This window comes from Alligator sinensis, unplaced genomic scaffold (assembly GCF_000455745.1).
Source record: "Alligator sinensis unplaced genomic scaffold, ASM45574v1 scaffold926_1, whole genome shotgun sequence".
Lineage (NCBI taxonomy): Eukaryota > Metazoa > Chordata > Crocodylia > Alligatoridae > Alligator > Alligator sinensis.
In genome coordinates, this window is record NW_005842679.1 from 151,068 (window position 1) to 165,573 (window position 14,506).

At 43.8% G+C, this 14,506-nt stretch overlaps 1 protein-coding gene across 3 annotated transcripts in view; it reads left to right on the plus strand.

Annotated features, from left to right (window-relative positions):
* MBTPS2 (membrane bound transcription factor peptidase, site 2) overlaps positions 1-14,506 on the plus strand; it is a 57,086-nt gene that overhangs the window by 13,959 nt on the left and 28,621 nt on the right. For all 3 annotated transcript variants that reach the window (XR_003096301.1, XM_014524840.2, XM_025215852.1), the window contains one exon: positions 7,042-7,169. Coding sequence is in view for 2 of the 3 variants with exons in the window: in XM_014524840.2 (XP_014380326.1) it covers positions 7,042-7,169 (128 nt within the window). In the remaining variant the exon portion in view is untranslated. The remainder of the gene's footprint in view (positions 1-7,041; positions 7,170-14,506) is intronic.

The window sequence follows — 14,506 nt, forward strand, 5'->3', positions numbered from 1 at the left end:
GTGGTGGGTGGAGGAGGGAGGGAAGGGGCATGGGGGTGGGAGCAGATCAATGCCCCCACAGCGAGGGAGGGATTGGGGCTGGGATAAGCTGCTCAGTCAGGACAGGGGGTGTACAACTCGGGGAGGGGGGCTCCTGCCCCTGTGTGCCACTGTGCACTGCCAATCCAGGAGGGCATGGGAGTGGGCATGTGCCCCTGAATCTGTGCGGAGCAGGTTGGGCCAGGCTGCACTCCAGATAGGCGGCAGAAGATGCTGGGAGTGAGGGCTGTGCCCTGCCGCTCCTTGTCCAGTTGGGGTGGGGGTGGTACGGGATGTAGGTGCAGCAGCACTGGGAGCTGGGGCTATGACTTCCTGCTGCTCACACAGTCGGGGGGGGGAGGCACGGGACAGTGCTGCTGTGCTGCCTCAGACAAGCAGCGTGCAGCAGAGGAACCCACTCCAGGCTCCCCGTGCCTCTGGGACAAGCTGTGGCTTTGCCCCGGCTGGGCAAGCAGCAGCAGGGCATGGGTGCAGGCGCATGCACCTGGATCAAGGAGGGGCCAGTGTCAGGGGCTGTGGGGAATTTTAGGGTGGCTGCAGACCCCCCAGAACCCCTGCTCTACTGTGCTCTGTGGGGCGGGCGGAGCCAGGGCTGCACTCCGGGCTGCGACTAGAGCTAGCTTCCCAGAGTGCAGCCTGCCCCGCTTAGATCTGGGGGTACACGCCTGCTCCCATGCCCTCCCGGACCGATGGTGTGCAGTGGCAGGAGCCCCCTCCCCGAGTCCCCCCCTGCCCCAGCTGGGCAGCTTGTCCCAGCCCCAATCCCTCCCTCACTGTGGGGGCATTGATCTGCCCCCTCCCTTCCCTCCCCCCACCACAACAGACTTACCAGCTGGAGGCAGCTGTGTCCAGCATGGTTGAGGACTGCTGCCTGTTTAGTCAGTCTATGGTCGAATCTCTGAATCGGCACCAGATCTCTCTGAATTGATTCGGAGGCTTCCAGTTTGATTCGGACCTTTTAACGGGTCTCCCAATTTGATTCAAATTTGGGGAGTTGGCTGCTAAATCTCCTCCGAATCGAATCGGCTCCTGAAGCTGTGCACAGCCTTAGTGGGCATTGGGGAGCTGCAAGGGACCCAATCCCTGTTGTGGCGGTGCCCTTTCCCCAGCCCTTTGCCCATCATCCACACCAAAGTGTGTGCACCAAACAAAATGCTTTTGCGTGCCAGGCTTTGCAACCTTTGCTGGGGGTTGCCTACCCATGGGCTAGAAGCAAAGTTGATGTGTCCAGAATGAGTCCATGTACCTCAAAGATATTTAAGATTAGGTAATGCTAGATGTGAAATAGCACTGTTATAATCTAGACCAATTTCGGTAAAAAGGAACAATTGGTAGTTCTTCCATTTAGCATTGAACCAGAATTCTTGCATGTTTTTAGGTGAGTATTGTCCTGTATAGATGTCAAAGGAAATGTAGGACGTAGAGATTTCTTGCTGTAGGAGGTTCTGTCTTTAGGAGGAAACAAAGCTGAAATCCTTACCATATGTAGCTGTCAGAGGCCTTTGGTATTCTCTGTAGAGCTAGGAAAGTTAATATTTGTTTTCTGGCAACAATTCAATTTAAATAGTTATAGCCTGTCTGTCTAAATGTTCTGCAGCTTGGAGAGCTGTTGTAGCTCTCATCCAGGGAATATGCAAGAAGCAAGGGTATTTTGGGATTTTTTTTCCCTTTGGTAATATCTTTTTTCGGACCAAACATATAGTTGGGAGAGATTTCACAGTAGTGTAACCAGCCTCAGTGCTGACCTGGGTGAGGGGGATGGGTTGCAGGAACAGCAGCAGCTGTGCTGCTGGACCCACTGCCATTGTGCCTCCAGCAGTGTAGGCATCAATGTTGCTTTGCACACTGCTGCTGCTTCTCGAGTGTGTTTGGGTGTCCGGTTATATGTCCTCTGTACCTGAAAGCTTGTCTTAAATCTCTCCCAAGTATACAAGGTAAAAGATTACACCAAAAAAACCCCAAAACTTGCGTGTCATAAATTTTCCCTATGACTTACATTGTGTCCAGGTTTTTTCTTTTTTTTGCGCAATTTTTATTGGGTGCAGCTGCAACCATGAAAATGGTTAGATATTGTGTCTTTGAGAAGACAGAATTTCAGTGATGGACATCTTGATTCCTGTGGATACTTGTATAATTCATAAACACTGATAAAGTGTCTTGTGAGGCCTTGGAGTAAAAGGTGCTATAGCTAAGGGTGATATTTTTGTTACCTTAATTATTTACTTCATTTAAGATATGCATTGATGGATTTAATTCTGATGAGGGAGGCTATATTAAATGTACAGTATACCTGGCATATTGGGACTGCTCTAAAATAGTGCATTTCAGTATCCATCTGTTTGGTACGGAATTCAGATGTTAAGCATTCATTTGAGCTTTGCAAAAAGTCCTGGGTGAGTGAGTGAAATGGAAGTCTTATATTGCTATCTGAAATTATAGTGGTTTGGGGCTTAAATATGTATTTTATGTGCCTTGTCTGTAACATCAAGTCATCTCTTTTCCAACTTCAATATTCATTGAGACTTTTCTGTGTAAAGTGTGATGCTCCATTCTTCTCATACCGTGATAAAAGCCAAATGGATATTGCCTCTTCTTCTGCCTTTTACTGTAATTGTGCACGATCTCCACCCCAGAGTGCTGAGGGAATTGGCAGAGGTCATTGCAGGACCCCTGGCACAGCTTTACGAGTGCTCGTGGTGCTCTGGCAAGGTGCCAGAGGACTGGAAAAGGGCCCATGTGGTCCCCATTTTCAAAAAGGGGAGGAAAGAGTGTGCCTGTGCACCCCCAGTGTAGCAGAAAGCCCCCTTTTCCTCTTGCCTGCATTTGCTCTCCCCTCTTTGGATATGTTTCTCATTTTCTACCTTTTCTTCCTTCTTCTCTCTTTCACTTTAAGATAAGGAATTGTGTTTTAAAATTTGTGTGTGTGCATTTTGTATCTCCCCTTGTAGTTTGGTATTTTTATCTATTTGTGTGCCATGGCATTTGTAGCTTATATTTTATACTCCTCACCTTTCAACTTTCAACTAAATGTGTTTTAGTAAGTTATACATTGTAACAATGCTAACAAGGGCAGGAATCAAACTGTCCTTCTCTGTATCAGGCTGGCCCCTGAAAGAGCCAGTGAATCAGTGATTGAATGTGTAACAAGGTAGCACACAACAATTAACATCTGGGAAGCTGCAGATCAACCAGGGGAAGAACTCAATAGAAGACAATGTAACAACCGGGAAATCTCTAAACGTCACTGATCAAGGGCTAGAAGCCCTGGCCTGAGTTAATCAATGCCAGGGACCAACTTTTGGGCTGAGTATCTCCAGATCAACTGCTCCCAGAGCCCTATTCAAAATTCATCAACGGACTCCCAAACCTGCACGTACATGCGGACGACCCCTGGGGCTGACAGATGCCATCCAGTAGCCACCGAGGGGGGGAAGTCCCACGAGGGTCAACGACCCCTGGATTGGGCAAACCTGAAAACTGGGGAGTCACCAAAGTCTGCTAAGGACAGATAAAAGGCAGTGAAAAGTGACCCTCAGTGGCGCCCTCTTGATCTCCAACTCGACCAGACCTGTCCAGCCAGAAGGACCAGCCAGCGACCCCCTTCTGGAAGATAACACCACGCTGAAAGAAGCCTCAACGACAGACTCCAGCACTTGTAGAATAGGTATACCTGACTCTGTAGCCTGCTACTGTGTGTGTGTATGTGTGTGTGTGGGGGGACGACCAGCCCCAAGTTTTATGATTACAGTGTTTCAATCCGCCTAATAAACTAGAATTTTAAGGACCCCGAGTTGGACATTTGTAGCCAACACTTTAGCACGCTTGGGTGCAACCTATCTGGACCAGCTGATATATAGGGGTCCAGCCTGAAGAAGGACTTTTTATTGTCCTTTATTCATGTCGCCAGATGGAGTTCAGTTGTAGCCTTGGCTTTTCTAGTTTGCTCCCTGCAGGTGCAGACCAATGCAGTATGCGTTGAGCCACCCACCCCAGATGGGTCGCAGATTGGCTAGAGGGCCTCACCCAGAGAATGGTGGTGGACGGGTCGTTTTCGACCTGGAGGGACGGTGGGCAGTAGGGTCCCCCAGGGCTCAGTTCTCAGGCCCTCGCTATTCAATCAGTGACTTGGACGAGGAGTTGAAAAGCACCTTCTTCAAGTTTGCAGGTGACACTAAGATGTGAGGAGAAGTGAGCACGCTAGAAGAGAAGGACAGGCTACAACTAGATCTGGACAGGTTACAGGGGTGGGTGGATGAGAGTAGGATGGGTTTCAATACGGAAAAGTGCAAGGTACTGCACCTGGGGAGGAAGAACCAGCAGCATACCTACAGGCTGGGGAACTCCCTTCTCATCAGCACAGAGGCAGAAAAGGATCTTGGAGTCACTATTGATTCCAAGATGAACATGGGCTGCCAATGTGGGGACGCGGTCAGGAAGCCTAACCACACCTTGTCATGCATCCACAGATGTATCACGAACAGGCCAATGGGGTGATCCTCCCCCTCTATGTGACATTGGTTAGGCCGCAGTTGAAGTACTGTGTCCAGTTCTGGGCACCGCACTTCAAGAGATGCGGCTAGCATTGAGAGGGTTCAGAGGAGGGCCACTCACATGGTCAAGGGGCAGCAGGTCAGGCCCTACGAAGAGGCTAAAGGGCCTGAATCTGAATTCAGCCTCCACAAGAGAAGGCTGAGAGGGGATCTCGTGGCCATTTACAAACTCACTGGGGGGGCCAGTGGAAATTAGACAAGACTCTGTCCCCCGGGTACCACAAGGGTTTACTAGGAATAACAGCCACAACTACATCAGGAGGCACTACTTCTCGGTCAGGGCGGCTAGGAGCTGGAACCAACTTCCAAGGGAGGTGGTGCTCGCCCCTACCCTGGGGGTCTTCAAAAAGAGGCTAGACAATCACCTAGCCAGGATCACTTGACCCCAGCATTCTTTCCTGCCCATGGCAGGGGGTCGGACTTGATGATCTGCCTAGGTCCCTTCTGACCCTACCTACTATGAAACTATGGCTGGCCACTGCATACCTGTGGCTGCTAAGATGCTGGAACCAAGGATTCACCTTCTCTCTTAGCCAAATTATGAGCAGAATTAAGTAAAGTACAGTAGCTAGTAACACAATAATTACCTTTGCTTGTGTTCTGTGGCAAAGGTTCTGAGCATTTGAGTTCAGATTTTGGCTTATGTAAAAATAAGAAAAAAGAAAAAACCTTGTGTAAATTATTTTAATAAAGAAAAACGGAGTATGCCATAAAATTATAGAGTTATATAAGGTGCACATTTGGAAGACGTGTGACTTTCTCTTTCATTACATTTTTTCTGCTGACTTCTCTGTGTCTCAGATACTGTCTTATAGTGCTATGTTGGGGTCATTTCCTAAGTTTTCAGTCTTATTGAATATCTGTGCATTTTTCAGAATACTGCCACAGGGAACACATTATACTTCTGCTCCAGTGTGTTTCCAGGTCTTACTCAAGATGATGTTATGAGGTACAAAAGCCTATATATTTGAATCACAGCTTGTCTGATAAGGCATTTGTTTTTGTGGATCTACTGCTTTTGAGATCAGTGTTTGATTTAAGTGTGGCATGGTTGAAATTACAGGTGGACCTTCAGTTCTGGCATGCTTTGACCTCATGGCTTGTTATTTGGCATTTTGCTATCTAAAAGGAAATGTAGCAAAGTCTGCTGCACTGGTTCACAACTTTGTTAGACTCAAGACACACCCTTGGCAAGTGTCAGCTCTTATTTTTTCACTCATTTTCTGACTACAGAAAAATGCTAGAGCAAATCTGTTGCAAAGAACTCAGACCACAACATGTGAGAGTGTTGTCTACACTATGGATTCCTATTTGAAATCCTTGGATTTATCTTGTGAATCATATTTGCACATCTAGCAGCACTAACATTGCTTGATCTCCTGTGGCACCCTTGAAATTCTCTCAAGTCACCCCAGGGTGCTGTGGTACCCTGGTTGAGAATCACTGATCTACTGAGTTTACAAAGACAGGCTTGTTTTTGCGTTAGGAGAGTGCATGAGGGCATTGCAGCAGCTATTGCTAATCCTGTTTCATAGCTAATTCTGGAGATTATATAATTTCTTACAAATTCTCTTTGTAAGGTTTGTATCTATTTTAATATATGTGCATCTTGATCATGTGGCAAGAGCACTTGAAAAATAATAAATAAAATAGTGAGACCTGCATGGTGTGGTAGATGAGATACAGGACTAGCTGGTTCAGAATATTGGCAATGATACATGTGAGGAAAGTATTGCTGGTGTGATGTACTTAAGAATTTCTGAGCTTCACATAAGCTTTATCCAGTTATTCCAAAAATATAAACATTTATTTTTTAAAAGTACAAAGTAAAAACTTAAAAATTGTATGGCTCTAATCTCTCTTTTTTCTGCCCTTGAATACTCTTCAGTCTCCTCCTACCATCCCATATTCTTCCTTTTCTCTTAGTTATATGGATAGATACCACTTGTACTTTTTCAGATGGTCTTGTCCTCCTTTTTGCTTGCAAAGTTCACTTAAATTCATTTAACAAAAAAAGCGTGATTATAAATGCAAGAAAATCTACAGGGATTGGTAGAAAGGAATTTTCATTACTTTCTCTTGCTAGTTCTTGAGAGCAGCTCTGGTTCATTTTATAAACTGAATTCTAAGTACAATTATTTGTTAACATTGTTTAGGAAACTTCTCCAAAATATTAAAACAAAAAAGTTTTCTTGAGAGAGATAGAAAGTAAACTACTTTAAATCTTACATTTAAAATCAGCCAAAGAAGAGGATGGTGTCATGTGTTCCTTCTTCCCAGGTTACAAGTTCAATGAGTGCTTTTGCTTAGGGTTGGATTTTTATACGATTAAATAAAATATAGCTTAATTATCTTCTAATTTTCAATTATATGTAAAATTACTGTAGGTTCCTACAGTGTTCTAAAATCTAAATATTGCCTTTAGGTTTACAGTCATTTCTTTTTCTTATAGAGAACAAGTACGGTTTAATGGATTTGGAATTTTTATCTTTATTGTATATCCTGGAGCATTTGTTGACCTCTTCACCACCCATTTGCAACTTATATCTCCAGTCCAGCAGTTAAGAATATTTTGTGCAGGTAATAAGTTGAATTGTTATGGTAAAGCATAATTGATGCACCTGTCATTTTGTGTGAGTTCGTTTTGATTAACATTGAAGATGTATGTTGTATAGTTTTAGTTTAATACCTGTTGGGCAGATATCCACATACAAAATAATACCTTGAAAATGGACATCACCCTGCATCCTACTTGATCATCTTAGTAGAGAGGGATTTCACAAACAGGGAGATTTTTCCTCCCCTCAAAGTAATTCTTCTCCTTTGAGGCTGAGTCACTGTTGGTTAGTGTAGGGAGAAATTGCAAAGCCAGTGTCCAAACTGTTCTGGTCACCTGGAGTTGGAACGAGCGATACATTCACTTAAATAAAAAGTTGTTATATCTTAGCTATAACTTGGGAACAACTTACAAGTAAGGTATGGCAAAATATCTTTTGGGAGCACTTCCAGCAGATACTTCAGCCTATAACTTGAACTTCAGGGTAGATCATTTAAAAAATAAATGACTAGCTATAAATATTTTAGGAACGGGTGTCAGTTCCCAATGTTATCAGTACATCATAATTTATAGCAGAGGTACAAGACCTAACAATTTCAGTTCTCCCCAACCTGAAAAATGACAGTAGCATTTTTTCCAGAGGGAAAAAATAATGGAAAGGATCATTGTATGTAATGAACCACAAAATATATTTTGATGTACTTATTCACGCTGAAAAATTCTTTACTGTGTGTGTGGTCCCATTAAAAATTAATTGGAAATGCTCTTGCAATAAGGTGTTACTCACTATGACAAAAAGTGTCTTGTGAGTGTGTTTATTCCTCAAGTATCACAAATCACATATTCCCCCAAAATGACAAGTTTACAATTATTGCCATGTTAAAAATATAGATATGAAAGAAAATAATACAAATGACTACCTTTTTTCTATTTAATCAGTGACAAGATGCATAATTTTTAGTTTAACCCAGATATAGATTGCTTGTAGAGTTGGATTTAATGGAGGTTTTTCATGGATTTTTAGGGTCGGAAGGGAACTTATTGAGTCTAACCCCCTGCCCTGGGCAGAAAAGAGCGCTGAGGTTTTTGTTTGCTTATTTGTTTGAATCTCTTTTCCTTTTCACTTTGACCTACTTATGATAGATACAAACCGCCTCAGAGACAGATTTTTATTTGATTTAATTCTGTTTCATTTCCTTTTAAAAATGATACTTTAGATTCTAAAGTTTAGAAGAAATGATTCTGTTAAATATTCTCATTTCAATTGCAGTGTAATGGTCTAGACACTAAAGCAGTGATTCTCAACTGGGTTTTGCGAGCTTCCATTAAGGGTGCCATAGCACCCAGTCCCCAGGTGAGCAGGTACATTTTCTCCTCCCCTGCCCAGTGCCATGTGCTTACCACAGCAGTGCCTGCAGCTGCTCCTCTGAGGACTTCTGCCACTACTGCCCCATGCTCCCAGCAGTGTGCTGCACTGCTGACAGGCTCAGGGGCATGCAGGTGATTATATACACTATACATCTGACTCATTCCCTCTACTCCTCCTATGCCCCAAGGGCCGGCAGGAGGGGCCTTGGGCAGTTGCAAGTGTATGAGACCCTGCAGGATCAGTCTCAATGGTTGAGGCTTGCCTCCCCAGGTACAGATGGGGTAGGAGCAGGACATGGATGGGAGCAGACAGTGGGAAGAGCAGGGCACAGCAGGGTTAGGTCCTGCTTTAGCCGCTCTTACCTGGTGTCAGCTAGATCTCAACCTTTTGTTAGCTTTGAGGCTCCCTCTACATCTTTTTTTTAATTTAGGTTCTAGCTCAGTAATGCTTAGCTGGGATGCCATGACATTCAGAAAAGGAATGGAGGGGTGGTTAGGGCTAAAACTGTTGAGAACCAGTGGTCTAGAGCAGTGGTTCTCAACCTTTTTTGTTCCAGGACCCATTTGTAAACATTGTTGGTCAGTCCTGACCCAGTAAATAGTTTAAGTAGAAAACACGCAAGTATTTTGGTCCCAAAACACTTATTACTAGAGTTCTGGCTTTCTCTGTTTAAAAAAAAAATCCCGAGTTTTTGGTTAAAAAAAAAAAAAAGTAACCCCAAATCCACATTTTTCCATGATTAAAATGAAATGCCACTATCTAGAGATCTATATGTTAGTGGTGTTTCATTTTAATCATGGGAAAATGTGGATCTGGGGTTCCTTTTTTTTAACCAAAAACTGGGGGTTTTATTTAAATCATGGAAAAATGTGGATTTGGGGTTACTTTTTCTAACCAAAAATTGGGATTTTTTTTTTTTAAATCAGAGAAACCCCGCTTACTACAGGTTAAAGAAGCTCAAGTGTTTTAAGTTTAAAGACAGAAATCAACATCAACAGGAAAACATTAACAGCAATATCAACATCTGGCCCACCATTATTCCCAAGTGACATTCATAATTGTGCAATTTGCACAATGCAAATTGCTGGTGCCCCGCACTCCCAAGCCACTGTCTGCTGCCTCCCTGGGCCCTGCCAGTGCCCCTCATTCCCAACCTGCAGACCCCCCAGTCCTTCCAGTGCCCCTCACTCCTGACCTGCAGCACTCCACCCCGTCTGGTGCCTCTCACTCCTGATCTAGCCCTTTGCCCTCCTCCCTCAGCCCTGCCGAAGGGGGCCCCCAGATGCTCCCGTTTCACCTGGGCCAGAGTACAGTGGCTCTGGTTTGTGCAGGTGGCGACAGAGCCAATCCAGCCCTGGGGCAGGCTGGAGGGAGTAGGAGGGGAGGCCTGTGGCGCCCACCCCCTGCCGGGCTGGGACTCTTGTGCTGTGCCAGGCGGCTTGGCCACAGCCCTGCCCCAGGCAGCATCTTCTGGCCCCCCCGCCACTGTGAGCACAAGCAGTGGTCCCCCGCTCCCTTCCCCTACTGGAGGGGCAGGCATCCCTCCCACTCTGTCACAGCCCCAGCACCTAGACACATTCCCTCAGCACTGGCAGACACTGCCCCCCCACCCACCCATCCCCTCCACACATGGTCCCCTCCTCCAGACAGTCCCCAAGCCCTGGCCCTCCACCCCCTGCTCCCCACTGACTTACCTGCATCCAGCTGCCAGGACTGCTCCCACCACCCTGCTTGGCTGTATGTTGGCTATGTGCATGTGTAGAGGTACATGGTACCCCCTGCCTCCACTTGCCCCAAGCTGCTTCTTGCAGGCTGTGGTTTCCTGTCTTTCCGTGACTGCAATGCTTTCAAATATTTTTGCGACCCATGGGTTGAGAAACAGTGCTCTAGAGCAGGGGTGTCCCACCTGTGGCATGAATGCCACAAGTAGGACGTAACAAATCTGGGAGAAGAGGCAGGAGAGTAGCAGAAAGAGCAGGAGATTGGGCAGGGAGCACAGAATAGGCAGCAGAAAGGCAGAGCAGCAGATTGGGCAGAGGAAGGGATCAGAGTGGCAGTCAGAGGAGTGGGCAGGGCTGATTTATGACATACCCGCCATAATGGTTGGCCCTCACTGCTTTAGAGCAAGATAAAGCATCTTTCACCTAGGCAAGTTCTATATTCTCTAACTCTGTATGTTGCTAAATCCTAATATTAAAACTTTAATAACATTGGTTGTATACTAAGCAGCGAGTACAGTTTTGAATGCAGACTCGCTGAGCAATTGTTACTTCCATTTTCTGTAATGAATGCAGTCTGAGTGGATTTCAAATATAGCTTCCACAAAGTGCAAGTCACTTATTTTATACCTCACCCAAGTTAAGGTTTTGCTACCAGGAAGGAAAGGTCTAAAATACAAACACAAAAGTTCTTATATATTTTTTTATGACTAGCCTCATTTGCAAATCCAGTCACTGGTTTGGGAATTACCGTGTTAGACAAACATCCAGGTCTCGCACAAAGAGGTCCTCTAGTAGGACACTGAAGAGTCGCTGACAGATTCCGTGTCGTGCCTCTTATTTCGCCTAGATTCCAGGTTGTTTCAGAGACCAAAATGGCTCCCAACCTCTTGAAATCAGTTTGGTAAAAGTTTAATGCCTTTTTCAGTTTCCTGGTACTAGTATTCTTTGGCTGCTAGAGGAGCAAAGGAGAGAGAATATGGATATATCTCTTGTTCTACTGTAAACTTGTAGTAGAACTGTAAAATGTTATAAAAGACATTTTTAGATGAGTATACTGAGATAGGCCACCATGTCCTCCTGCTTGCTTGCGAAGTTCACTTAAATGCATTTAACAAAAAAAGTGTAATTATAAACACAAGAAAAGCTACAGGGGTTGGTAGAAAGGAATTTTCATTACTTTCTCCGGCTAGTTCTTGAGAGCAGCTCTGGTTCATTTAATACATTGAGTTCTAAGTATACAATTATTTGTTTAAAATTGTTTAGAAAACTTCTTCAAACTATTAAAACAAAAAAGTTTTCTTGAGAGAAGGATTTTAAATAATTTATTTTTTTATCTTACATTTAAAATCAGCCAAAAAGGAGGATGTTGTCAGGTGTCCCTGCTACCCAGGTGACAAATTAAATGAATGCTTGAAAGCATTAGCAAAGCCTGCCTTCATTCAAGGCAGGTGAGCAATAATCAATGTTAGGCAAAGCAAATTAATCTATATCTGGGATGCTTTAATAAATCAAAAACTTCCATTATGCACATGTCGGTTTTTTACTACAACTTGCTTCTTAAATTACTGCAGGTCAGCATCAAAACTCAGCTAGGCTAGACAGAATTGAAAGAGAAAAAACATCAAGGTCTATATATGTTTGAACCATTCCCCACCATTGCTTTATAGGAAACAAGAAATAGCATTTGTAAGCTTCAAATAGTTATCTGCTATAGACAAAAAATGCATTTTGTAGTGTCAATTTTATATTTTAAAAAATGAGACTGAAATTGGAATTGGACTGAAATTGGACTGAATTTGATGTTGGTTAAGCTTATTATTGTATGACATATTTTACTGATCTTTACTGTTGTCAAAGGAACTGAATGAGCCTACTCCCAATTTTTGAAGGCCCGAATTCAAAATGTAAATAATAGTCTGTTTTCAGATTTTGTTATGATTGTCAATGAAGTAAGGAGATTGACTGAAAAAGGAATATCCAGTATTTTTGTAGATTTAAAAAGTATATCGGTTGTACAGCAGATGGCATCATGAGTTCAAGAATATTGACAGGATCTCAAAATAAAAATGAGATTTGAATGACAGCTAAGGAATTCCAAGTTAAAGAGACTCTAGATAGCTGTTTTCATCTTCCAAAAAAATCAACTCTTCAGAGAAGTGTACTCTTTTGCATTGTTTTTGAGAATCTCTAATATGTACTTTTAAAAGAAAGAGACCAGTAGATTTTGTTTGAGTTCTAAGGTGGTTTTGTTATTATCTGAAATCTTTCTTTTTAAATATACACAAGAAGGCAGGTATCTAGGGATGCTGTATGAGGTTTACCCTTAAAGGAATGTAAATGTTTTCGTAAAATTGGATTGACAGTTACCCTATGAGACTTATAAACCTCTCTGTGTTAGGTTCTATTTTGCTTGTTGATACTTAGGTGAATAACAATTTAAAGCAGAGCCCTATTTTACTTTGTGTGTCTAAATGGCAGTTTTTCAGTTAGATAATTTTATTTTTTTTAACTTGTGGGTGGCTGTGTGGTTTGGGAGGCAGGGGCACTAGAAACCCAAGTCTGTACTTACTGGGTAGGTGCCCTAAGCACTTAGTTGTTGAGGATAAAACATTAGGTGGACCTTTCTCCTCCTTAAGCTCGGACATGTGTGGACATAGCTGTGCACCTGCCTGGCTGTTGTGTTACATAGTGGGATCATCTACACGTGTGCCAGACTGCACAGTTGTTACTGTGCAGTCATATAGTACTTGCATACTAAATGACTGCACAGTAACTGACATTACTGCACAATACCAATGCCTCACAGTTTGTGCCTGCCGATTCTGTGTCACTGTAGCAATAAGGATTAGCGCATTAGCACGGTTTTTGCTGTGGCACATTAATGCACACTAGAATAGTCCGCTGCACATTAAGGTGTAGACACGCCCTGTACGTCCATACTGCAGAGATACCTGCCTTAGCTTAATATACCATCAAAGGAACTAGAGCCCTGTGGGCTAATTGACCCCTGTGGACTATTTCATCTGCTTCCCACCTGTGCAAATTGAGTAAAGAGTATTTGTTCTGATTTAGCACCTTTTTGTGACCCTCAGAGTTTATGCTGAAGTCTCTCCTTAGCTCACTCACCTGTTTTACTGAGACCAGAGGTTTCCAGGGTGAGAAAGGATCAAAAGGCAGAGAGAAATACTGGCCTGGGAAAAGTTATGTGAATTTAGATCCTTCACTTCTAACTTAGACACTTCAAACATGTTCCTGCAGCTGTTGATAAAGTGGTGGCAGCTACTTGAAAGACACTCTGCTTCCTTTTCCCTTCCTGCTGGTACTATTTTCAACCAGTTATGGCTCAGCTTGCATGTACAGGGCTGTGAGCTCAGTCAGTAAACTACTACCCCAGTGTACTCTTCTTAGTGTTTATAATGAACGGAACAGCCAGAAGAGGCCAAGCAACATCTGATGTTGCTTGGGCATTTCTGCCTGGCCCCTCCCCTGACATCTACCTGGAGCCATGTGTGCATTTGCCACCACCACGAAGCCCAGCTGGGCTCTGGCCCCCGGTGCAGCCATTTGTAGCCTCCTGGCTGCCTGCCACAGCCAGCCCGGGCTCTTGGCAGCTGCTGTTTGCCACAAAGCCCAGGCTTCTTGCAGCAGGGCTTGCAGTCTCCCGACTGCCTGCTGCAAGCGGGCTCTGTGGTTGGTGGCAGCTGCCCAGACCACAGGCCAGCTGTGGCATGCCAAGCAGATTAGCCTTGTGCCATGCTTTTACATGTGCCAGGGGTTGCTGACCCCCAGTATAGCATATATTTCTTCAGATGTTTAAACTTTACATTTTATTATATTAGGAAATGATTAATGATGCCTTTTCCTTTCATGAGATGATTAGAATTCAGTTAAAATACACAGGATTTAAAATTATTTTAATTAGTTCCACAAAACTAACTTGAAAGTGCTAGATGCACTCCATTTAAAACTGATCTTTTATTAAACAAAGGAAGTATTATCCAAAGCTAGTGAACTGAGGTGATTATTTCTGGTTACCATGGTCTTCAAGATTTTAGAACTAGTGGATCTTATCCTCTTATTTTTTTTCCAAGAAGAAAATAGGAAGGCAAGACTCATGTGTGATATGTTTTTATTGGGTCAGCTGTATAGCTGGGAGAGCTGCTTTGGGGCATCAGGTTTCCTTCTTCAGGCCCCTGATGATCTCAGTTACAGTTGGTCTTATAAAAGATATCACAAAAAGCCTTGCTTCTAGGTGAAAATGAGCATTCCT